The 27,173-nt window shown below is 43.6% G+C and overlaps 1 protein-coding gene across 2 annotated transcripts in view; it reads right to left on the reverse strand.

Moving 5' to 3' along the window:
* Positions 1-456: 456 nt before the first annotated feature.
* Positions 457-27,173, reverse strand: part of mnx2b (motor neuron and pancreas homeobox 2b) — an 86,146-nt gene continuing 59,429 nt past the window's right edge. Inside the window, exons 2-3 of one of the 2 annotated variants that reach the window (XM_072262375.1) lie at positions 13,351-13,511; positions 457-1,459 (exon numbers count right to left, since the gene is read on the reverse strand). In XM_072262375.1, the coding sequence (XP_072118476.1) occupies positions 1,190-1,459; positions 13,351-13,511 (431 nt within the window). In that variant the 3' untranslated portion in view covers positions 457-1,189. Of the gene's footprint in view, positions 1,460-7,863; positions 7,969-13,350; positions 13,512-27,173 lie in introns of those variants that run through there. The other variant, XR_011886509.1, reaches the window with a different exon arrangement.

Here is a 27,173-nt window from a genome sequence, read left to right on the forward strand (position 1 = left end):
GAGTTCACAAGAATGATCCTGGGAATGAAAGGATTAACAAAGGGTGAACATTTGATGCCTCTATGCCTGTACTCATTGGCGCTTAGAGGAGTGAGCGAGGATCTCATTGAAACCTATCAAATATTGAAAGAGGATGATTCTTATAATGGGAGAGTGTAGGACCAGAGGGCACAGTCTCAAAATAGAAGGACTTCACTTTGGAACAGAGATGAGGAGGAATTTCTTCAATCAGAGGGTGGTGCATCTATGGAATTCATTGCCATGGACAGCCGTGGAGGCCAGGTCATTGAGTACATGTAAAGCAGAAGCTGATAGGTTCTTGATTAGCAAGGGTGATTAAGTCAGGAGAATGGGGTAGAGAGGGATAATAAATCAGCTCTGATGGAATAGCAGAGCCTATTCACTGGGCCAAAAGGCTCAATTCTGCTCCTAGGTCTTATGGATATGTGTACTCACATCTAGTTACACACACACACACACACACACACACACACACACACACACACACACACACAATTACTCATGCTCATTCACATGCTTGCTCTCAATTACACGCACACGCTTTCACATTTGCACACATCCGCACACATACATATGTACACATCTGTATTTGAGATTCTGTGACATCAGCCGGTTGTGTTTCCTTGAATGCTACATAATATAAAGCAGAAATGTAAAGATCCACAAAACACTTAAAATTCACAGTATTTGAATAAATTAAAAACATTCCCAATTCTTTCAAATCGCTTCTTTTCTTTCATTTCCAAGATACTTCATTTTTAAAGTGTCTCTTTCCTTTTTGTTCTTATTTTATACTCATTTTTTTGTCCATTAAGTCCTCAAACCAGCAGCCCTTCGTGGACCCAGAGATGTCTTCCCAAAATATAGTATATAATAATTCACATTAAATATGACAAAATAAAAAATAAATTAAATTAACTCAGTACAATATAATCTTCATGCCCAGCCAGTCCAGCATTGCCTCTCTTTTTTATTCAGTTTTCCTTTGCAGAAGTCAGAATTTTTTATTATTTCCCCTTGGCTGAATTTTAAAGAAATCTCAAACAGAGGAAGAGAGAGAGGAACAAACCAGGCAGGCACTAGGACCTATCATTTGGGCAGAGTGCACTTCTGGGAGACAGAAAGAAAGTAGGCTGTTCACGTTCATTAGGAAGTTGCACAAAGTAATTCACAAAGCCGGGGCCATTTTCACTTCCTTCCGGGTCACTTCGTCTTCTGAGCAGGAGCTGTTTGACGTGTAGCCCAGTTCTGTGTTGCACTGGAGAAATGTGGTGTGGGTGCTGAAATCCACACCCTCTGGCTCTGATCTGCTTTCGCCCCCAACTGCTTTCTCCAAGTACTTGCCACCCCGCTGTTTTTCAGCCTCCTGAGCCACCTGTTCCTTGACTTTCCGACTCCGCTTCCATTTCATCCGTCGGTTCTGGAACCAAATCTTCACCTGAGTGGAAAATGCAATTGAGAAGAGAAGGTCGTCATTGGACTGACATTCTTGTTGCTACAAAGACTTCATTTCTCATTACCACTGCAGCCCTCCTCCCTCCCCCGCATTCTTAGTGGGACCTTCCAAGAACTTTTTACATTGCAAAAATAAACTTTACTCGTCATATTAAAAAATACTGAAGAGCCAACAGTGCAAACGTTTCCATGAACACAAGAGATGCTGGAAATCCATAGCAACTCAGACAAAACGCTGGAAGAACTCAGCAGGTCAGGCAGCATCTATGGAGGGGAATAAGCAGCCAATATTTCAGGCTGGGACCCTTCATCAGGGCTGATGCTGCCTGACCTGTTCAGTTCCTCAAGCATACGTTGTGTGTTACTCAGAATTACAATCAGGTTATTATCATCGATCTATATCATGAAACTTGTCATTTTGTGGCAGCAGTACAGAGCAATACATAAAAAAATATTACTGTAGGGTCAGAACGTTGACTGTTTATTCCTCTCCATAGCTACTGCCTGACCTGCTGAATTCCTCCAGCATTTTATGTGTGTTAAACAAAACTTTTGCATTCATCATTATTACATTCCATAATGTCAACTTGTTTTTTTTATATCAAAATAAACTTACCTGTGTTACCTACAAAATTATTTACAAAAGTAAACCTTGCAGCCTTTTCATCCTTACAATCATAGCCAAAGCATTAAGTTGTGCTCTATTATATTCCTTACAACAAATAGCATTGTTGCCACTCATGTGGCCCCCAGAGCTGTTACACTACTACAGTAACTGAGGGGCTTCCTCACCCAATGTGGCCCCTCGCTGTCTAGCAGTGGAAGAACCCTATACCTTTGTCCTTCCCCTCCAAGCCCTTGTAGTGACTTAACTTAGTTTTAAAGACCATAGCATCTTTAACCATTCATGGTCTCCTGGGTGATTCATCCTTTCAGGATATAAGGGGGTCCCCACCTGCCTCAGCCTTCCATGTGTGGTAGTGGAAGGAGCCCCTGCAGAACCTTTCCGTTGTCTGCACCAAGACTCAGTGCATTGCTCAGCATGTCCTCCTGCAGCCTGACTGTGCCAGTCAGCGGCCTTCCTCCATGGACACCTCACTGTGCAGGATGGTCATAGAAACATAGAAATCTACAGCACATTACAGACCCTTCAGCCCACAATGTTGTGCCGACCATGTAACCTACTCTAGAAGGTGCTTAGAATTTCCCTACCGTATAACCCTCTATTTTTTCTAAGCGCCATGTACCTATCTAAGAGTCTCTTAAAAGACCCTATTATACCCACCACCACCACCATCACTGGCAGTGCATTCCACACACCCAGCACTCTCTGTGTGAAAAACGTACCTCTGACATCCCCCTTGTACCTACTTCCAAGTACCTTTAAACTATAACCCTTTGTGTTAGCCATTTCAACCCGGGGGAAAAGCCCCAGGCTATCCACACATCCCTTATCATCTTATATACCTCTGTCGGGTCACCTCTCATCCTCTGTCGCTCCAAGGAGAAAAGACCAAGTTCACTCAACCTATTCTCATAAGACATGCTCCCAATCCAGGCAACATCCTTGTAAATCTCCTCTGCACTCTCTCTATAGTATCCACATCCTTCCTGTAGTGAGGTGACCAGAACTGAACACAGTTCTCCAAGTGGGGTCTAGTCAAGGTCTCATATAAATGTAACATTACCTCACGGCTCTTGAACTCAATCCCACAGTTGATGAATGCCAACACAACATACACCTTCTTAACAACACTGTCAACCTGCACAACAGCTTTGAGTGTCCCATGGATATGGACCCTAAGATCCCTCTGATTCTCCATAGTGCTATGAGTCTTATCATTAATATTATATTCTGTCTTCAAATTTGACCTACCGAAGTAAACTACTTCACACTTATCTGGGTTGAACACTATCTGCCACTTCTCAGCCTAGTTCTGTATCCTATCAATGTCCCGCTGTAACTTCTGACAACCCTCCAGACTATACACAACACCCCCAACTTTTGTGTCATCAGCAAACTTACTAACCCAGCCTTCTACTTCCTCATCTAGGTCATTTATAAAAATCACAAAAAAGAGGGGTCCCAGAACAGATCCTTGCAGAACACCACTTGTCACCATCCTCCATGCAGAATACAAACCATCCACAACCACTCTTTGCCTTCTGTGGTCAAGCCAATTCTGGGTCCACAAAGCAAGGTCTGCTTGGATCCATCCTCAATACTTTCTGAATGAGCCTAGCATGAGGAACCTTATCAAATGCCTTACTGAAATCCATATACACTACATCTACTGCTCTACCTTCATCAATGTGTTTTGTTACATCCTCAAAGAATTCAATCAGGTTCATAAGACATGACCTGCCCTTGACAAAGCCATGCTGACTATCCCTAATCAGGTTATGTCTCTCCAAATGCTCATAAATCCTGCCCCTCAGGATCTTCTCCAATAACTTGCCCACCACTGGAAGGGAGGTTGTCCATTGCAAAGTTCAAAGTAAATTTATTATCAACGTACACACATGTTGCCAGATATGAGATTGAGATACGTTTTTACAGACATTTACAATGAATAAAAGAAATACTGTACAATAGAATTTGTGCAAGGCTTTGGAGAAGGTACAGAAAATGTTCACCAGGATGCTTCCTGGGTTAGAGAGTATGGGCTATAAGGAGAGGCTGGACAAACTTGGATGGTTTCTGCTGGAGCATCAGAGACTGAGAGACACCCTGACAGAAGTTTTTAAAATGATGAGAGGTGTAGACAGTCAAGGTGGAAGTGTTAAATACAAGGGGACATAACTTTAAGGTGAGAGGTTGAAAAATTCAAAGGAGCTCTACAAGGGTGGAAAATGTTTAGTATTTCACCAGGGGTGCCTGGCATCCTGACCATTCCTTTCTCTATCCTCTGCCTTCTGGAAGAAGATACGAGCTTGGTACCTCAATGACCAGACTCGTGAACATCTTCTTCCACACTGCTGTCAAATCCCTAAACCAGTCAGCTCTCTCATATCCCCTTCCTAATGGTGTTGCAACATTCTCATGCCCCTTGTAATTCTACATCTTCTGCCCAAAGGAAGGTGGGGAGAGTTGGTGGAGGAGAACACGTTCTATGTTCTGTTAAACAGCCAATAAAATCAAAGACCCTCCCTCCATCTGGACATTTTCTCTTCTCTCCCATCAACTCCATCCACCGTCCGTTGGGCAGAAGAAGTAGAATTACAAGGGTCTGCAAACATACAGAACAGAACAGGTCCTTCAGCCCACAATGTTGTGCTAACCTTTTAACCTACACCAAGATCAAGCTAGCACTTTCTACCCACATAGCCATAATCAGAATCAGGTTTAATATCGCAGGGATATGTCATGAAATTTGTTGTAATGCAGCAGCAGTACATTCAAATACATAATAATAAAAAAACTGTAAATTACTATATATAAGTTTCAAAAAGAGAGGAATAAATACTGAGGTAGTGTACATGGGTCCATTGTCCTTTCAGAAATCTGATGGCCGAGGGGAAGAAGCTGTTCCTGAAGCATTGAGAGTGTGTCTCATGTCAGATGAAGGTTTTTACACAGAGAATGATGGGGTGCATGGACTGCACTGCTGGGGGAAGGTGATAAAGGCAGATGCGTTAGGGAGATTTAAAAAAAATAGATTCTGCAGAGGCTCAAAATCTTGAGCAACCAACAGAAAACGCTGGAGAAGCTCAACAGGTCAGGCAGCATCTACAGAGAGGAGAAACAGTCAACATTTCTGTTATGTTTGTTCTTAATAAAGACAAACCACATGGGCAAAAATGTTAACCATAGAAACCATAGAAACTACAGCACAGAAACAGGCCTTTTGGCCCTTCTTGGCTGTGCCGAACCATTTTCTGCCTAGTCCCACTGACCTGCACACGGACCATATCCCTCCATGCACCTCCCATCCATGTATCTGTCCAATTTATCCTTAAATGTTAAAAAAGAACCCGCATTTACCACCTCGTCTGGCAGCTCATTCCATACTCCCACCACTCTCTGTGTGAAGAAGCCCCCCCTAATGTTCCCTTTAAACTTTTCCCCCCTCACCCTAAACCCATGTCCGCTGGTTTTTTTCTCCCCTTGCCTCAGTGGAAAAAGCCTGCTTGCATTCACTCTATCTATACCCATCATAATTTTATATACCTCTATCAAATCTCCCCTCATTCTTCTACACTCCAGGGAATAAAGTCCCAACCTATTCAATCTTTCTCTGTAACTGAGTTTCTCAAGTCCCGGCAACATCCTTGTAAACCTTCTCTGCACTCTTTCAACCTTATTTATATCCGTCCTGTAATTTGGTGACCAAAACTGAACACAATACTCCAGATTTGGCCTCACCAATGCCTTATACAACCTCATCATAACATTCCAGCTCTTATACTCAATACTTTGATTAATAAAGGCCAATGTACCAAAAGCTCTCTTTACGACCCTACCTGTGACGCCACTTTTAGGGAATTTTGTATCTGTATTCCCAGATCCCTCTGTTCCACTGCACTCCTCAGTGCCTTACCATTAACCCTGTATGTTCTACCTTGGTTTGTCCTTCCAACGTGCAATACCTCACACTTGTCAGTATTAAAATCCATCTGCCATTTTTTAGCCCATTTTTCCAGCTGGTCCAAGTCCCTCTGCAGGCTCTGAAAACCTTCCTCACTGTCTACTACACCTCCAATCTTTGTATCATCAGCAAACTTGCTGATCCAATTTACCACATTATCATCCAGATCATTGATATAGATGACAAATAACAATGGACCCAGCACTGATCCCTGTGGCACACCACTAGTCACAGGCCTCCACTCAGAGAAGCAATTCTCTACCACCACTCTCTGGCTTCTTCCATCGAGCCAATGTCTAATCCAATTTACCACCTCTCCATGTATACCTAGCGACTGAATTTTCCTAACTAACCTCCCATGCGGGACCTTGTCAAAGGCCTTACTGAAGTCCATGTAGACAATATCCACCGCCTTCCCTTCATCCACTTTCCTGGTAACCTCCTCGAAAAACTCCAATAGATTGGTCAAACATGACCTACCACGCACAAAGCCATGTTGACTCTCCCTTACAAGTCCCAGTCTATCCAAATGCTTGTAGATTCTGTCTCTTAGCACTCCCTCCAATAACTTACCTACTACCGACGTTAAACTTACTGGCCTATAATTTCCCGGATTACTTTTCGATCCTTTTTTAAACAACGGAACAACATGAGCCACTCTCCAATCTCCGGCACCTCACCTGTAGACAGCGACATTTTAAATATTTCAGCCAGGGCCCCTGCAATTTCAACACTAGTCTCCTTCAAGGTCCGAGGGAATACCCTGTCAGGTCCCGGGGATTTATCCACTTTAATTTTCCTCAAGACAGCAAGGACCTCCTCCTTTTCGATCTGTACAGTTTCCATGATCTCACTACTTGTTTCCCCTAATTCCATAGACTTCATGCCAGTTTCCTTAGTAAACACAGACGCAAAAAACCTATTTAAGATCTCCCCCATTTCCTTTGGTTCCGCACATAGCCGACCACTCTGATCTTCAAGAGGACCAATTTTATCCCTTACAATCCTTTTGCTCTTAATATACCTGTAAAAGCTCTTTGGATTATCCTTCACTTTGACTGCCAAGGCAACCTCATGTCTTCTTTTAGCCCTCCTGATTTCTTTCTTAAGTATTTTCTTGCACTTCTTATACTCCTCAAGCACCTTATTTACTCCCTGCTTCCTATACACGTCATACACTCCCTCTTCTTCTTTATCAGAGTTGCAATATCCCTTGAGAACCAAGGTTCCTTATTCCTATTCACCTTGCCTTTAATCCTGACAGGAACATACAAATTCCGCACTCTCAAAATTTCTGCTTTGAAGGCTTCCCACCTACCGATCACATCCATGCCAGAGAACAACCTGTCCCAATCCATGCATTTTAGATCCTTTCTCATTTCTTCAAATTTGGCCTTCTCCCAGTTAAGAACCTCAACCCTAGGACCAGATCTATCCTTGTCCATGATCAAGTTGAAACTAATGGTGTTATGATCACTGGAACCAAAGTGCTCCCCTACACAGATTTCTGTCACTTGTCCTAACTCATTTCCTAACAGAAGATCCAATATTGCATCCCCTCTAGTTGGTCCCTCCATATATTGATTTAGAAAACTTTCCTGAACACATTTTACAGACTCTAAACCATCTAGACCCCTAACAGTATGGGAGACCCAATCAATATATGGAAAATTAAAATCCCCTACCACCACAACTTTATGTTTCCTGCAGTTGCCTGCTATCTCTCTGCAGATTTGCACTTCTAATTCTCTTTGACTATTGGGTGGTCTGTAATACAGTCCCACTAAAGTGGCCATACCTTTCCTGTTTCTCAGCTCCATCCACAAGGAACAGTACAGCATGTATTTATTTACTGTAAAACGGCTCTAGCTCCAGACAATTGTTTTCGACCAGCTCGCTCTCACTTCCCTTCCGGTTCTGGGTGAACAGCCCGCATTGCACATTGGGAATTGAAGTTTTTAAAATTATGTACACATATAACACAGTTTTGAAGCGAACCCATCATTAGAAAGAAAGTTAGAAAGATTAGCTTTAATTGTCACATGTACAGTACATCAAAACATCGAAGCAAAGTGTGAAATGCAGCATTTGTGTCAACCAACACAGTACGAGTATGTGGTGGGAGCAGACTGCCAACACAGCATGCCCACAACTTACTAACCCTAACCCTTACGTCTAAGGAGTGTGGTGGGAAACCGGAGCACCCGGAGGAGAGTCGTGGATTACAAAATCCTTACAGACAGCAGCGGGAATTGAACTCTGAACACTGACCACACCCCTGGGTAGGAAAGAAAGGGGGCGGAGGGGGAATACAAGCTGGCGGGTGATAGGTGAGACTCGATGAGGAGGGAGGTGTGTGGAGGGTGATGTAGTAAGAAGCTTTTGAGGTGATAGGTGGAAGTGACTCTTAGATAATGGAGGGTTATGTGCTGTTTAGGAAGGAAGGGTAGGACTGATTGTGGAGTAGTTTTATATAGATTGGCACAACATTGCTGTACTGTTCCACGTTCTCTGTTTCCAATCATTTTTATTTAGTGAGTGGATTAACGTTGAGAATGCACCACCAGGGGGAGAAGTGGAGACAGATTCAATTATCGCACCCTGAGGAGGTACCTGAATATGTCACAGGATTTGGGGAGAGGGTGGGAAATGGGATAAGCTGGAATGTTCTTACATGTTGCTAGTATGGACTTGAAGGTCAAATAGCCTTAAGATGGAAGGCCACAAGTAAGCTAGCCAATAATATTAAAGAGGATACCAAAAGTTTCTTCAGATACTTAAAGTGTAAAAGAGAGGTGAGAATGGATATCGGACCGTTGGAAGACAATGCCAGAGAGGTAGCAATGGGGGACAACGAAATGGTGGATGAACTGAGTAAGTATTTTGTATCAGTCTTCACTGTGGAAGACACTAGCAGTACGGTGGAGTTCCAGGTGTTGGGGGCATAGTCTGTGAAGTTACCATAACTAGAGAGAAGGTTCTTGGGAAACTGAAAGATCTAAAGGTAGATAATTCACCTAAACCAGATGGTGCACGCACCAGGGTTCTGAAAGAGGTGGCTGAAGAGATTGAGGAGGCATTAGTAATGATCTTTCAAGAATCACTGGATTCTGGGATGGTCCTGGAATACTGGAATACTGCTAATTTTACTCCACTCTTCAAAAGGGGAGAGAGGCAGAAAAAAGGAAACTATAGGCCAGTTAGTCTAACCTCAGTGGTTGAGAAGGTGTTGGAATCGATTATTAAGGATGAGGTTTCAGGGTACTTGGAAGCACATAATAAAATAGGCTTTAGTCACCATGGTTTCCTCAGGGGAAAATGGTGCCTGACACATCTGTTGGAATTCTTTGAAGAAGTAACAAGCAGGATAAACAAAGGAAAATCTGTTGATGTGTTGGATTTCCAGAAGGCATTTGACAAGGTGCCACACATGAAACTGCTTAACAAGCTATGAGCCCACGGTATTGCAGGAAAGATTCTAGCATGGATAAATCAGTGGCTGATTGGCAGGAGGCAAAGAGTGAAAATAAAGGGAGCCTTTTCTGGCTGGCTACTGGTGACTAGTGGTGTTCTGCAGGGGTCTGTATTAGGACCAATCCTTTTTATGTTATATGTCAATGGTTTGGATGATGGAATTGATGGCTTTGTGGCCAAGTTTGCAGACAATATGAAGATAGGTGGAGGGGCAGGTAGTTTTGAGGAAGTAGGGAAGCCACAGAAGGACCTAGACAGATTAGGAGAATGGGCAAAGAAATGGCAGATGGAATACAGTGTCGGGAAGTGTATGGTCATGCATTTTGGTAGAAGAAATGAAAGAGTTCACTATTTTCTAAAAAGAGATAAAATACAAATAACTGAGGTGCAAAGGGACTTGGAAGTCCTTGTGCATGGCTCCCTAAAGCTTAAATTGTAGGTTGAGTGTCTGGTGAGGAAGGTAAATGCAATGTTATCATTCATTTCAAGAGGACTAGAATATAAAAGCAAGGATGTAATGTTGAGACTTTATAAAAAACTGGCGAGGCCTTACTTGGCAGTTTTTGGCCTCTTATCTTAGAAAGGATGTGCTAAAACTGGAGAGGGTTCAAAGGAGGTTCACCAAAATGTTTCCTGGATTAAATGGCTTGTCATATGAAGAGTGTTTGATGGCTCTAGGCCTGTTTTCACTAGAATTCAAAGAATGAGGGGTGACCTCATTGAAACCTATCAAGTGGTGAAAGGCCTTGATAGAGTGAATGTGGAGAGAATGTTTCCTGAGGTGGGAGAGTCTAAGATCAGAGGACACAGTTTCAGAAGAAAGAAGTGTCTTTTTAGAATAGAGATGAGGAGGAATTTCTTTAGCTAGAGAGTGGTGAATCTGTGGAATTATTTGCCATAGGTAGCTGTGGAGGCCAAGTCTTTATGTATATTTAAGGCAGAGGCTGATATATTCCTGATTGGTCAGGGCATGAAGAGATAGAGGGAGAAGGTAGGAAATTGGGGCTGAGAGAAAATTTGGATCAGCCATGATGAAATGGCGCAGCAGACTCTATGAGCCAAATAGCCTAACTCTGCTCTTATATGTTATGGTCTTATAGCCACTGCCTGTGTTTTAACCATTCAGTTATTGCAGAGAAGTGCGAGATATTTTACTTTTGGAGGTCATGTAAGACCATTAGATACAGGAACAGAATTAGGCCACTCGGACCATTGAGTCTGCTCTGCCATTTCATCACGGCTGATTTATTACCCTTCTCAACTCCAGTCTCCTGCCTTCTCCCCATAATTTTTGATGCTCTTACTAATCAAGAACCTGTCAATCTTCAATTTAAATATACACAATGGCTTGGCTGCACAACCATCTGTGACAATGGATTCCACGGATTCACCACCCTCTGACAAAAGAAACCTCTCCTCATATCTGTTCTGAGGGGCTGTTCTTTTGTTCTGAGGGTGATTAGATTAGATTAGATTATGAGGACACTCAGTCCTCGTTTATTGTCATTTAGAAATGCATGCATTAAAAAATGATACAATGTTCCTCCAGTATGATATCACAGAAACACAAGACAGACCAAGACTAAAACTGACAAAAACTACATAATTATAACATATAGTTACAACAGTGCAAAGCAATACTATAATTTGATAAAAGCAGACCATGGGCACGGTAAAAAAAGAGTCTCAAAGTCCTGATAGCCCCAACATCTCACGCAGATGGTAGAAGGGGGAAACTCTCCCTGCCATGAGCTTCCAGCGCCGCAAACTTGCCGATGCAGCATCCTGGAAGCACCCGACCACAGCCGACTCTTGAGTCCGTCTGAAAACTTCGAGCCTCTGACCAGCCCTCCGACACCGAGCACCATCTCTGCCGAACGCTTTGACCCCGCCCCGGCCGCCGAGCAACAAGCAAAGCCGAGGACTCGGGGCCTCCCCCTCCAGAGATTCCTGATCACACAGTAGCAGCAGCAGCGAAACAGGCATTTCAGAAGTTTCACCAGATGTTCCTCCGTGCTCTCACGTCTGCCTCCATCAAATCAGAATTGTGCACAGCACCCTACTTGACAGATAACAGATGTTCATCACCGGAGAGGCCACGCGCGCTGCGTCGCGCCGCTATCTTCTCCTCCTCCTGATGTACAGTAAAGGGCAGGACCCTTAGGACTACTAACGCATCAGTGCTGGGGTGCAAGTGCACAGCTCCCTGATAGTGGCAAGGCAAGGACACAGGATGGTCAGGAATGCGTATATTGTGTTTGTCTTCATCAGTCAGGGAAATTTGGGCTGCAGCTGTATAAAACATTGGCTAGGCCATGCTTGGAGTATTGCATGCAGTTCTGGTCATCCCCATTATAGAAACGATGTGGAGTCATTGGACATGGTGCAGCAGAGTTTCAGGAGCATACTTCTTGGATCAGATTCGGATCCATCTAATTATTTATCATGTGCATATTGAAACAGACAGTGAAATGTGTTGTTTACATTCACAAGCAGCACAGCTTAAGGAGAATTATGAGGAATTAGAGGAAGGATGTGGAAACTTTAGAAAGAGTGCAAAGGAGATTTACCAGGATGCTATCTAGGTAGGAGAGTGTGTCTTATGAGAACAGGTTGAGCGAGCTCGGGCTTTTCTCTTTGGAATCAAAGAGGATGGGAGGTGATTTGATCAAGTTTGCATTGCTCTCGCTAATGCACCTATGAATGACTATAGGGAGCTTGTTAAAATGACTAACAATCTACACTCAGCCAGGCAGAGTTGCATCATTCCACCTCCTTTCCCTGTCTCAATAAACCCGGTCAACAGGCCATCCAACATACACACACAGCCACGACTGCAAAACAGACAACGTCAGGTCTGTGCTTTTATCACGCTTGCTTTGGTGCGAATGCCAGGAAGTGCCACTGCCTTGCAGCTTCGACCGTGCCAGCATGTCGGGACACCAGAGGTCTGTGAACACCATGGGCTTCTGTTGACCTTTATTCCACCTCATTCGTTCTGTCTGCCATGATGCATTCCTACATCCCCTCATGCATTTTGGAATGAAGAGAAATGACTTATCATAGAGAGGAGAGATAAACCTGAGTGTATTTTAGTAGATCACCTTACACCGGCCCACCAAGATTTGGAGGGTTCCGCTGCTATGCCCCTGGCATCATGACGTGACCATGAGCATGTCAACATACCTCTGGGACAAGCCAGAGGCCTCTGTTGTTACTCCATCCATAGAACATGGGACCCAAGCTCCAGACAGGCTCACAATGCCAGGTTTGGTGAATTCTGGGGGGAGGGGGGTCTGCATAGCGTAATGTAATGGGTGGAAACAAGCATAATTCACATTGAGTTGGGGGTCACTTTAAGAGGCTGGCCTAACATGATGATGTGATTATATAAAGTGCTTTTACCACGCTCTATGTTCTGTGTTTGGTCAACAATAAAGTGAATTGTTACTGTTTCCCTGTAAAACGCCTCTGCCACTTTACTTATGAAAACCTGCAATATGTTAACCCTTTCATTCCCAGGATCATTCTTGTGAACTCAAAAGATCTGCAGTTGTTGGAAGTCCAGAGTAACTCACACAAAATGCCGGAAGAACTCAGCAGTTCAGGCAGCATCAATGGAGAGGACTAAAGGGTTGATGTTTCAGGCCAAGACCCTTCATATCTGGACCCTCTCCTATGCCAGCATTTAGACATGGGGCCCAAAGCTGCTCACAATAACAGAATGTAGAATAAAGTATTACAGTGCAAGCAGGCAATAAGGTGCCATGTTGCCCTCCCCATCCTGAAGGTTTCACAGCCTCCTTCTTACCTGGGTCTCTGTCAACATGAGGGACGTGGCAACCTCGAAGCGCTTTGGCCTGGAGAGGTACTTGTTGAGCTTGAACTGGTTCTCCAACTCTAGGAGCTGCTGGCTGGTGAAGGCCGTCCGTGGCCGCCGACACTTCCCCATCAGACCTGACTGAGGCTGGCCTGGAATGGTACACGCAGAGCAGGTTATTGACCACACCAGCTTACCGGGAGGAAAAGCCATCAAAAAAGTAACGTTATACAGCCCGGTCACTCGCAGGAAAAGCCCCCCCTCAATGAGTATATCTACATGGAGCAGCATCCAACATCAGAAAGTTTCTGAAAAGAACAGACCGTTTGGCCCAACAAAGCTTGCCAAATTCCTATTCACATAGTGTGTTGAAATAACTATTGCCTTTAGATTTGAAAGTTTCTAAGGTACTACTCTCAACTACAAACTAGGTAGCTTGTTCCAAGTGCCCACAATTCGCTGTGTAAAAGAAATGCTTCCTCACGTTAGTCTGAAATCTCCCCTTAACCAGTCTCCACCTATGGCCCTGTGTCTTTAACAATGGATTAACTTTGAAGTAGCAGCCTTACTTATACCCTTAATGATTTTGAACACTCCTACCATGTTTCCTCTCATTCTACACCTACGAAGGTTAAAAGGATTTAATTCCTTCAATCCTTCTTCATAGCTCATACCCTGCAGAGCTGAAATGAGTCTCAACACCCTTCTCTGAACCCTCTCCAGTGCCTTCACAACCCTTACATAACATGGAGACCAAAATTGTACGGAGTACTCAAGATGTGGCCTCACAAGCACATTATAAAGCTTAAAGAGAATATCTCTAGGCTTGAGCTCCACTGAGCGCATTATCCAGCCCTACATTCCATTGGCCTTCCTAGTCACTTCTGTGCATTGTCTAGATGTTGATGGTGATGAGTCTACCAGGACACCCAAATCCTTCTCACACAGTGCACTTTCTAACTCAAGACCCCCACACTGTATAGCTAATATTTCTACTTCTTATATGTAATACTTTACATTTACTTACATTAAATTTCATCTACCATTTATCTGCCTACATCTGGATTTTGTTTAAATCTATCTGTATTGATTCTGCTGCATGAATGTTATCAGCCCGTCCCCTCGATTTTGTGTCATCTGCAAACTCTACTAATTTATTTGTTATGTGCTTATCCAAATCATTAATGTAAATTAAAAATAGCAGTGACCCCAAACTGATCCTTGTGGAACCCCACTTTTAGAGCATCTTCTGGGTGTTCTTCTTACTCTATTACTGATGTTTTTCTTCCTATTTTGACCCAGTTTTATATTTTTGAAGCTTATAATTAGTTTATGTCCTAATACGTTATTCTCCACTAAGGTGTTTAAACAGTTGAGCCCGGTCTGTTCTAAGTTCCCTTCCTCCAACCCCCCCACCCCCTCAGTTCCCTAGGTTAAACAGTCCTTAACTAACTGAAGCATATGCCTGCCCAGTACATGAGTTCCCCTCCAGTTCAAATGTAACCCATCCCAGCAGTACAGGTTCCATCTGCCCCAAAAGGCGCCTGAATGCCCCATAAACCTACGTCCCTTTAACCTACACCATTATCAAGGACCCCTACCACCCAGGTCATTTCTCTTCTCACTGCTGCCATCAGGAAGGAGGTACAGAAGGTCCCACACCAGCAGGTTCAGGAATAGTAATTACCCTTTAACCAGCAGGCTCCTGAATCAGAGTGGATAACTTCACCCATCACAACTCTGAACTGATTCCGCAACCAATGGACTCGATTTCAAGGACTCTACAAATCATATTAGAAACATAGAAAACCTACAGCACAATACAGGCCCTTCGGCCCACAATGCTGTGCCAAACATGTACTTACTTTAGAAATTAGCTAGGGTTTCCCATAGCCCTCTATTTTCTAATACACACACACAATCCTGGTGGAACACAGCAGGTCAGGCAGTATCTATTGAGGGAAATGAATAGTCGATGTTTTGGGTGAACAAACTCCCCTCTATTATCACCCCAAGCTTTGTTTTCCTTCATTCTGGTGTCCCTCTCACACATTCTCCTCCCCTGGGCTCATGGCCTGTCCATCTTCTCACACTTGCTTCCCTTATTCTGTTGTCCACTGTCTTCTATCAGGGCTCTCCTTTAGCCCGTTACCTCCTGCACCCAGCTTCACACATCATTTCCTTCCACCCTCCTTCCCTCACTTACCTTCTCCCCCATCCTTCCCCTGGACCCACCTTGAGCTGCCAATCTGTGCTCACCCCACTCCCCGCGCCCCCCACCACCTTTTTATTCTGGATTCTGACTCGTTCCTTTCCTGTCCTATGAAGTCGAAGCAGTCAAAGTAAACGTGTCACCAAAGTACTTCACGTTACTATAGATTACCTTGAGATTCAGTTTCTTGCAGGCATTTACAAAAAAAAATACATATTCTCAATATAATCTATTTACTTATTTTTGTTTATTGTATTTGTGCTTTTTAATTGCACAACGGGTCTTCCAATGCATATTGGTTGTCTGTTCATTTTTGTGCGTAGTTTTTTATTGATTCCATTGTATTTATTATTCAAACACGTGTAGGTGTACGTCATCATATCAGGGCAGGATATGGCAACATACACGTACTTGAATAATAAATTTACTTTGCACTTCGGAAGGCCTGCAATTCTATAGCACCTTACAGCACCGTACCTTATTGCCTGCTGCCTGGATTGGAGGACAGGTTAGACCACACAGGAGCGTGAGCCTGGTGTCTGTGCTTGGGATTCTGCAGTGGGGCTCAAATCCTCAATCTTCTGGTAAGTGGAAAAACAGACTACTGACCCCAGTTTATCAGCTTAAATAAAGCATTGGATCAAATCTGTAATACATTACTCATCTGAGCACCAGGTGGCGCCAAATGCTTATCCTAGACGATCAGAAACAGAATCAGGTTTATAATTGACATATGTCATGAAATTTTTTGTTTTGCAGCAGTAGAACAGTGCAGTGCATAAAATATACAATAAATTACAATAATGCATACACTGTATACAAATAAAAGTAGTGCAAAAAAAGAGAACAAAACTTAGCAATACTCACAACAGGTTGGAGGAACTCAGCGGGTCAGGCAGCATCTGTGGAAAAGACTGGTCGATGTTTTGGGCCGGAACCCTTCGTCAGGACTGTAGAGGGATGGGGCAGAGGCCCTATAAGGAAGGTGGGGGGAGGGTGGGAAGGAGAAGGCTGGTAGGTTCCAGGTGAAAAACCAGTAAGGGGAAAGATAAAGGGGTGGGGGAGGGGAAGCAGGGAGGTGATAGGCAGGAAAGGTGAAGAAGGAATAGGGGAAAACACAATGGGTAGTAGAAGGAGGCGGAACCATGAGGGAGGTGATAGGCAACTGGGGGAGGGGGCAGAGTGAAACTGGGATAGGGGAGGGGAAGAGGAGAGAATTACCGGAAGTTGGAGAATTCGATATTCATACCAAGGGGCTGGAGACTACCCAGATGGTATATAAGATGTTGCTCCTCCAACCTGAGTTTAGCCTCATCATGGCGGTAGAGGAGGCCATGTATGGACATATCCGAATGGGAATGTCCCCCACCCCTTTATCTTTCCCCTTACTGGTTTTTCACCTGGAACCTTCCAGCCTTCTCCTTCCCACCCTCCCCCCACCTTCCTTATAGGGCCTCTGCCCCTTCCCTCTACAGTCCTGACGAAGGGATCCAGCCCGAAACGTTGACTGATCGTTTCCACGGATGCTGCCCAACCTGCTGAGTTCCTCCAGCGTGTTGTGAGTATTGCTTTGACCCAGCATCTGCAGCGTATTTTGTGTAGAACAAAAATTAGTCCCTTGAAGCAACTTACAGAATAAGAAAACCAGCAGCAGGACATTCATAGTGATTAGTCCAACACCATTAGAGCATCAACGACCTGGGTTCAATTCCCACTGCTGCTTGTAAGGAGTGTGTATGTTCTCCCTGTGACTGTGTGAATTTCCTCCGGGTGCTCCGGTTTCCTCCCACATTTCAAAGATATTTGGGTTACCGGTAATGCAACCCACGCCCCACCTGCCCTTCACCATTTTCCATCCCCTTTCCCTCTCTCACCTTATCTCCTTACCTGCCAATCACCTCCCTCTGGTGCTCCTCCCCCCTTTTCTTTCTTCCATGGCCTCCTGTCCTCTCCTATTAGATGCCCCCTTCTCCAGCCCAGTATCTCTTTCACCAATCGACCTGCCAGCTCTTTACTTCACCCTCCCCCCAGTTTCACCTATCACCTTATATTTCTTCCTCCCCCCAGCTTCTAACTCTGACTCCTCATCTTTTTCTCTCCAGTCCTGATGAAGGGTCTTGGCCTGAAATGTCAACTCTACTCTTTTCCATAGATGCTGCCTAGCCAGCTGAGTTCCTCCAGCATTTTGTGTGTGTTGTCGGATTTCCAGCATCTGCAGATTTTCTCTAGTTTGTGATTGGGTTAGCAGGTTAATTGGTCACACAGGTGTAATTGGACACACGGGTGTCATTGGTCAGATGGGTGTGATTGGTCAGATGGGTGTAATTGGTCACATGGGTGTAACTGGTCAGATGGGTGTAACTGGTCACACAGGTGTAATTGGTCAGATGGGTGTGATTGGTCAGATGGGTGTGAATGGTCACACAGGTGTAATTGGTCACATGGGTGTAATTGGTCACACGGGTGTAATTGGTCAGATGGGTGTGATTGGTCACACAGGTGTAATTGGTCACACGGGTGTAATTGGTCACATGGGTGTGATTGGTCAGATGGGTGTAACTGGTCAGATGGGTGTGATTGGTCACATGGGTGTAATTGGTCAGATGGGTGTGATTGGTCACATGGGTGTAATTGGTCAGATGGGTGTAATTGGTCACATGGGCGTAATTGGTCACATGGGTGTAATTGGTCAGCTGGGTGTAATTGGTCAGATGGGTGTGATTGGTCAGATAGGTGTAATTGGTCACATGGGTGTAATTGGACAGATGGGTGTAATTGGTCACATGGGTGTAATTGGTCACATGGGTGTAATTGGTCAGATAGGTGTGATTGGTCACATGGGTGTAATTGGTCAGATGGGTGTAATTGGTCACATGGTTGTAATTTGTCACATGGGTGTAATTGGACACACAGGTGTAATTGGTCACGTGGGTGTAATTGGTCACATGGGTGTAATTGGTCAGGTGGGTGTAATTGGTCACATAGGTGTAATTGGTCAGATGGGTGTGATTGGTCAGATGGGTGTGATTGGTCAGATAGGTGTAATTGGTCACGTGGGTGTAATTGGTCAGATGGGTGTAATTGGTCACGTAGGTGTATTTGGTCACATGGGTGTAATTGGGTGGCGTGGGCTGGTTGGGTTGGAAGGGCCTGTTACTGTGCTGCATCTCTAAATAAAAATGAAATATTACTGACCAACCCTGCCCGATTGTGTTATTTTGTAATGAAATAGGGAGATGTTAGCCACACAAGGGATTCTTCAGATGCTGGAAATCTTGAGCAACACACGCACAAACTGTTAAAGGAACTTAGCAGGTCAGGCAGCATTTGTGGAGGGAAATTAACAGACGGCAGCTCAGATCGAGGCCCTTCATCTGGGCTGAAAGGTAGAATGGAGATGGACTGAATGTCCATTTCCCCACCACAGATAGTGTCTGACCTGTTGAGTTCCCCTAGCATTTTCTTTGTTGGTAAATGGTTCAGGATCTACAGTCTCTCCAGTCTTGACTTAAACTCAAATATCTGCCTGTATTCTGGGTCCAGACCTTTAAAACATGTTTAGCTGATTGGAACCAGTTTTATATTAATGTCACAGTGTACACAATGTTACAAACTTGAGTTTTTCCTTTTTTTTTTGCTCTTTTTCAAAGGTTTTAAAGATTCAAAGTACATTTATTATCAAAGTATGTGTACAGTATACAACCCTGTGATTTATCTTCCCACAGACAGCCATGAAACAAGAAGAGGCATGGAACCCGTTCCAGTCCTGCACCCAGGCCATAGTCCTCCGTACCTCTCTCTTTCATGTACGTACCTGTTCAGACTTCTCTTACATGTTACAATCAAACCTGAATCCACCACCTCCACACTCTGTGTCAAGAAGTTCTCCCCTCAAGTTCCCCTTAAACCTTTTACCATTAACCTATCACCTTCAGTTCTAGTCTCACCCAATCTCAGTGGAAATAACCTACTTCTATTTATCCTATCTGTATTCTTCATAATTTCATACACCTCTTATAAACTCCCCTTCATTCTCCTATGCTCCAGGAAATAAAGTCTTAACCTATAACTCAGGTCCTCAAGACCCAGTAACATCCTTGTAAATTTTCTCTGTACTCTTGCAAACTTACTTTCTTTTCTTTCTTTATTAATTTTTTTATTGATTTGGATAGAGCACATATACAAACAAGAGGAGAATTATCTCAAATATATCAGTAACAATACAAACAGAAAGTGAAAATAGACATTATCAAAGTCATACATAGTATTAAGTAAATATGTAATACATAATAAAAAAAAGACAGACAACTAATTTTCCTCTTATCAATTGGTAGAAAGAAAAAAAAACTTTAAATTTTTAAAATGAGAAGAAGCCCCCCCCCCAGTACATGATAAGAAAAGAAAGGGAAAAAATGGGACTGGGCTGTCCATTCTGAGGATACAACTTTCTGATCAAATCTAAAATTTCAAAAAGAAATAATTGGAAGAGTAATAAATCAAATCAAATGAAAATATTGAATAAAAGGTGGCCAGATTTGCTCAAATTTAAAGGATGTATCAGATGTCTCTAAACTTAAAGCAAATTTTCCAGTAGGTAGGTGACATGGACAGAATAAACAGAGTGAGCAGGGTAAGATATATCATTTGAAGTTAATGGACAAATTTTAATGACTTTTAGGGATACTTAACTCTTTGCAAATTCAGTGAGACTGATTTGTAGCCTTCAGAGAGGGATTACTTTGTTGGAGATTTAGGATTAAACTCAATAAACAGAGTGGTTTGTGAAGGTAAGATTAAAAGTAAAAACACATTTAAAATGTGCAAAAGTGGTTTAGGACCAGAATAATTTGAGTTTCCACTCTGTGGCATATAGGGATAGGTTAGCAGTCTCTGTCAAGTGATTAGAAATCCTGGAGCCTAGTTAAAGAAGAGTAGAGGAGTTTCCATGTACCAACCATTGCACAGAGAGTTGTCGAGGCAGCTCAGCATATCACAGAAACCATGGACTCTGTCTACACCCCTCACTACCTCAGTAAAGCAGCCAACATCATCAAAGACCCTCCCATTGGGCAGAAGGTACAAAAACCTGAAAGCACATGCTACCAGGCTCAAGGTCACTTTTTACTGCATGGTAATAAGACAATTGAATGGTCCCCTAGTACAATAAGATAGACTCTTGACCTCACAATCTACCTTGCTATGATCTTGTATTTTGTTGTCTACTGCACTGCATTTTTTCTTGTTCTGCATTCTGTTACTCTTTCCCTTTGTTCTACCTCAATGCACTGATGTAATGATCCGATCTGTATGAACAGTATGCAAGTCAAGCTTTTCACTATATCCCAGTACATGCGACAATAATAAACCAATTCCAGTTCACCTAAGTATAGCGATAGGATTGGTTTATTATTGTCTCCTGCACCAAGATACAGTGAAAAGGTTTTGTGAAAGCCATTCAGAGAGATCATGCCACACATATTTATATCTAAAGAGGTAAAAAGAATACCAGGATGTAGAATATAGTGTTACAATTACAGAGAAAGTGAGGTGCAGGTAGACAAATAATGTGAAAAGGCCACAATGTGGCAGATTGAGAGATCAAGAATTCATTGTTAATGTAAGAGAGGTCCATACCAAACTCTGATTAAAGTGGGATAGAAGCTGTCTTTGAGCCTAGTGCTATCTGCTCTTAAGCGATGTACCTTCTACGCAATGGGAGGGGAGAGAAAAGAAATGACTATGTTGGCTGTTCTACCAAGGCAAAGGGAAGTGTAGAGTCCATGGAGGGGAGGCTGGACTGCCTCTGTTCTCAACTGTCTGTAGTTTCTTGTGGGCTTGGAAGAGCAGTTGCCTTAGTACCACTAAAATCAAATGAATGTATCATATACTGCATTACTGTTTCTGGGCAAAATAGCCACTTTACTGTGTTTCCCAAACTAATAATGATAGAACATAGAACATTACAGCACAATACAGGCCTTCAGCCCATGATGTTTTGCCAACCTGTTAACCTCCTCAGAGATCAATCTAACTCTTCCCTCCCTCATAGCCCTCAATTATTCTGTCGTTTATGTGCCTGTCTTTAATATCCCAAATGTATCTGCCTCTACTACCATCCCTGGAAGAGCGTTCCACACACCCACCACTCTCTGTGCTTCTGACATCCTCCCTATACTTTCCTCCAGTCACATTAAAATGGTGCCCCTATATTTATGCTTTCACTTTAATACTGCAGCCTTTGTTGTGAATTGCCACAACAGAAAATCATGAAAAGTTTTCCTGTTCTGTGATTTCCTTCCTTTGACCCCAATGGTCCTTTGAACAATGCCACCCACAGCATGGCTATTTGACACATTAGGCCCATGCCAGCTTGTTCCAATCAGTCTCTCTCCCCTAATGCCCTGAAAATTATTTCTCTCCAAGTATTTATTTACTTAGAGATAAAGTGTGGAACAGGCCCTTTGGGCTTTTGAGCCACACTGCCAGCAACACCCAATTTAATCTTAGTCCAGTCACAGGATCATTTACAATGTCCAATTAACCTACTGAGCAGTACACCTTTGGACTGTGGGAGGAGACTAAAGCATCCGGGGGAAACCTGTGCAGTCACACGGAGGATGTACAAAATCCTTACAGAGGACACCGGGATTAAACTCCAAACTCCAAAACCTGAGATGTAATAGCGTCGCGAAAACCACTACACTACCCTCCAAATGGAAAGTGTTTCTCTCCGATATAGAAAGGATGTGGGAGCTATAGAGAGGGTGCAGAGGAGATTTACTAGGATGCTGCCTGGATTAGAGAGTGTGTCTTATGAGGATAGGTTGATGGAACTAGGAGGGAAGAGGATTGGAGAAGACTTGATCGAGATCTACAAGATAATAAGAGGCATAGGTAGAGTAGAAAGGCAGAGACTTTTTTCCCAGAGTGGAAATGGCTAACAAGAGAGGAGATAATTTGAAGGTGATTGGAGGAAAATATAGGAGGAATGTCAGAGAAAAGTTTTTTTATACAGAGAGTGGTGGGTGCATGGAACACTGCCAGAGATGGTGGTAGAGGCAGATGCAATAAGGACATTTAGGAAAATCTTAGATAGACACATGGATGATAGAAAAATAAAGGGCAATGTAGGAGAGAAGGGTTAGATTGATCGTAGAATAGGTTAACAGGTCAGTACAACACTGTGGACCAGAGGGCCCGTATTGTGCTGTAACATTCTATGTTCTAAGTTATGTTATTTCCCTTGGGAACTATGTTCATCAAGTTGTTTTAGGCAGTGCATAAAGATAAGATTAGCCTTATTTGTCACATGTACATCGAAACATCAAAACGTACAGTAAAATGCCTCAATGACCAATACAGTCTGAGGTGACGGAGACAGTCTGAGGTGACAGAGACAGTCTGAGGCGATGGAGACAGTCTGAGCTGCCGGAGACAGTCTGAGGTGACAGAGACAGTCTGAGCTGCCGGAGACAGTCTGAGGTGACAGAGACAGTCTGAGCTGCCGGAGACAGTCTGAGGCGATGGAGACAGTCTGAGGCGACGGAGACAGTCTGAGGTGACAGAGACAGTCTGAGCTGACAGAGACAGTCTGAGCTGCCGGAGACAGTCTGAGGCGACGGAGACAGTCTGAGGCGAGGAGACAGTCTGAGGTGCCGGAGACAGTCTGAGGCGAGGAGACAGTCTGAGGTGCCGGAGGCAGTCTGAGGTGACAGAGACAGTCTGAGGTGCCGGAGGCAGTCTGAGGTTGTTGCTGGAGACAGTCTGAGGTTGTTGCTGGAGACAGTCTGAGGCTCCGGAGACAGTCTGAGGTGACAGAGACAGTCTGAGGTGACGGAGACAGTCTGAGGTGCCGGAGGCAGTCTGAGGTTGTTGCTGGAGACAGTCTGAGGCGCCGGAGACAGTCTGAGATGTCGCTACACTTCTGATGCCAACATAGCATGCCCACAATTCAGTTACCATAGCTGGTATGTCTTTGGAATGTGGGAGGAAACTGCAGCTCCGCGGGGAATCCATGCAGTCATGGGAGGTACATAAAAACTCCCAGCAGGCACTGAACCTAATCACAGTTGCTGGTGCTGTAAAGCATTACACTAATGGTTACGTTACTATGCTAAACTAATTAACTTCAGAGTTAATTTGTCACAAGGCACTGTTGTGAAAATTCAAGTTTCACTTTTATTTTCCTCCCAGTCCTAAGGAAATTTTCATGACGTGCTCAAAGAAAGTCTAGGTGCTGTTTAACACAGCAATTATACAGCCACTGCATGATTTTATTCACCCACTTAAAAGAGAAAACTGCCATTAAGTTTGTGTGCTAAAATGGACAGTAAAACTCTAATAGGTCAATTATAATGTAATTGAGTCCACCAATTGGATTTGGAGTATTATTATATTGCATTGGCAACCTCATTAGCTGTAAAGGGCATACTCGCACTGAGGGCTGATTAACAGATGGCAAAATAAGCAGCAAAGTCACCCTTGAACCTCCAGTAAATAGCTGGACTGGTGGCATCGTGAAGCTGAGGCTTAATAAGGTATTGGTCAGACTTCAATTTGAATATGGTGAGCAGTTTTGGGTCCTTTATCTAAAAAAGGATGTGTTGACATTGGAGAGTGTCCAGAGGAGATGCATGAGAATGATACTGGGAATAAAAGGGTTAACATATGAGGAGTGCTTGATGACTCTGGACCTGTACTCACTGCAGTTTAGGAAAATGAGGGGGATCTCACTGAAATTTATTGAATATTGAAAGGTCGAGACAGAGTGGAGGTGGAGAGGATGTTTCCTATAGTGGGGGAGTCTGGATCCAGAGACCACAGCCTCAGAGAATAATTATTTTCTTTAGGAAAGAGAGGAGAAGGAATTTCTTTAGCGAGAGGGTGGTGAGTCTGTGAAATTCATTGCCACGGATGGCTGTGGAGGCCAAGTCATTGGGTATATTTAAAGTGGAGGTTGATGGTTCTTGATTAGTGAAGGCATCAAAGGTAACAGGGAGAAGAAAGGAAAGTGTGGTTGAGAGGGATATTAAAACAGACATGCTGAAATGGCAGAGCAAAATTGATGGGCCGAATGGCCCAACTCTGCTCCTATGGTCTTACAGTCATTGTGGAGACCTGTGATTGGCTGAAATTAACAAAACTTTTAAAGTGTTAATTTGTAATTGACACCAAGGCAAGCAACCATATCAACTATTTATCTAGAATATTCATGGCAGAATAAATGATTGTAGGAGGAGACTATGGTCTCTTCATATTAAGGGCTACAGAGCAACTTAATTATTTTTAAAAATATACATTCAGTGACCACTGTATCAGGTACACCTGTATACCTGCCCGTTAATGCAAATATCTAATCAGCCAATCATGTGGCAGCAAATCAATGCATAAAAGCTTGCAGACATGGTCAAGAGGTTCAGTTGTTCAGAATGGGGGAGAAATGTGATCTAAGTGACTTTGACCATGGAATGATTGTTGGTGCTAGATGGGGTGGTTTGAGTATCTCAGAAACTGCTGATCTCCTGGGATTTTCACACACAACAGACCCTAGAATTTACAGAGAATGGTGTGAAAAACAAGAAAAAACATCTGGTGAGTAGCAGTTCTGTGGGTGAAAATGCCTTGTCAATGAGGGAGATCAGAGAAGAATAGCCAGATTAGTTCAAGCTGACAGCATGTTAACCGTAACTGCGTAACTTGCACTGCGGACCGGTTTAATATTGACAATATTCTTGCGGACCGGCCGACCCGGGGGGGTGGGTGGGTAGGGTAGCCAACGGACAAGAGTAGCAGTCAAATATGTTGTGTTTACCCCGAGAAAGACTACCATGACCATGAAGCCTTGCGCGGGCACCAGTGCGCATGCATGTATGTGCGGATTTTTTTCTACAAATGGTTTTTGGCGATTCTTTTGGGGGGGGGGATGTTAACCACGACCAGAATATCGGTGATAAGTGGCTAATACACTCAATTTTGTTTCTAAAAGGATTTATCTAACGAATTTAATATTAAACACACAGTGCATATCTTCCTCACATGAATATAGTGATAAGTCAATTATCAGGGGAGGACAGGGGAGCTTGAAGTAAGTGTTGAACGAACTTCCAGCAGAAGTGGTAGAGGCAGATTCAATATTATCATTTAACGAAAAATTTGGCAGCTATATGGACAGGAAAGGAATGGAGGGTTATGGGCTGAGTGCAGGTCAGTGGGACAGGGTGAGAGTAGCATTCGGCACGGACTAGAAGGGCAGGGATGACCTGTTTCTGTGCTGTAATTGTTATAAGTGTAAGGGGGTTTCGACTTTTATGTTATATAAATCACTTATAAGTCAATAGCATCATAACATTTTAAGTAACGTTTGGATATTAAACACACAGCACATATTTTCTTTGGATGAACATATAAAATCATTGCAACACACCAATATCGCCGAATCAGTGGGAGCCCTGGGCTTGTTTCCCTGTAACAAGATGGTCCCATCGAGGGGTGATGGGAGACAGCGATACTCAAAGGGGGTTCCTTATGTCCAGTGTATTCCCAAATTAATTTTCGTTGCATTCATTGCAGAGAAATGTTGGAAATGGAAGCAATGTTTTCAGTGCTTTTGTGGCTATCTCAGGATATTCAGCCTTGACTTTGATCCAGAATGCCGGCAGAGACGTTATGTCAGACATACTTTACAGCCCGTCATCATTTGCAAGCTCGAGGAGCTGATCTCTTTCCCGCGCTGACATGGATGACGCGCGGGTAATGATCTTGTGTACGTTCAAGCTCAACAGTGGGCGTGACAGGGAATGAGGAAAGGTGCAGCTGACTCATATCGTTTCCTCGTGGCCCGGTGGTTGGGGACCGCTGGGCTACAACAGCAGAAGACCAAAAAAGTACATGCAGTAGCCATTTTCTTGGGTACAGCAGGCAGGTAGTAAGTGCAGAGATGACAGTTTAGCAATAGCCTATGATTTTTCAATCAACGATCTGTTAACACAATCCATTCAGAAAGAGGTTGGACAGGCCAGAATGTTATTCCTTAGAGCATAGGAGGCTGAGAGGTGATCCCATAGAGGTGTATAAAATCACAAGGGGCATAGATAGGAAAAAATACACTCAGTCTTTTTCCCAGGGTTGGATAATTAAGATTTAAAGGGCGTAGAAGGAATGAGTTAATAAGAATTTGAGAGGCAGCCTTTTTTACACGAAGGGTGGTATCGATTGGGATGGTTATAGAGCTATTGAGTCATAGAGCACTACAGAATAGAAACAGGCCCTTTGATCCATCCAGTCCGTGCTGAACTGTTGTTCTGCCTTCACCTGCACCATAGCCCTCTGTATCCCTCTGATCCATGTGCTTATCCAGCAGGGATACAGGCTTTTCTGACCCAGCAAGCCCACACCGCTCAATTATACCCATGTGACCAATTAACTTACTAGCCCATAGGCCTTTGTTTTGGAATGTGGGAGGAAACTGGAGCACATGGAGGAAACGCACGTGGTCACAGTGAGAACGTACAAACTCCTTACAGACAGCAGGTGGCAGGAATTGAACCTGGCTGACTGGCACAGTAAAGCATCATGCTAACCGCTACACTCCCGTGTCACCGTG

The sequence above is a fragment of the Mobula birostris genome, chromosome 6, assembly GCF_030028105.1.
Source record: "Mobula birostris isolate sMobBir1 chromosome 6, sMobBir1.hap1, whole genome shotgun sequence".
Lineage (NCBI taxonomy): Eukaryota > Metazoa > Chordata > Chondrichthyes > Myliobatiformes > Myliobatidae > Mobula > Mobula birostris.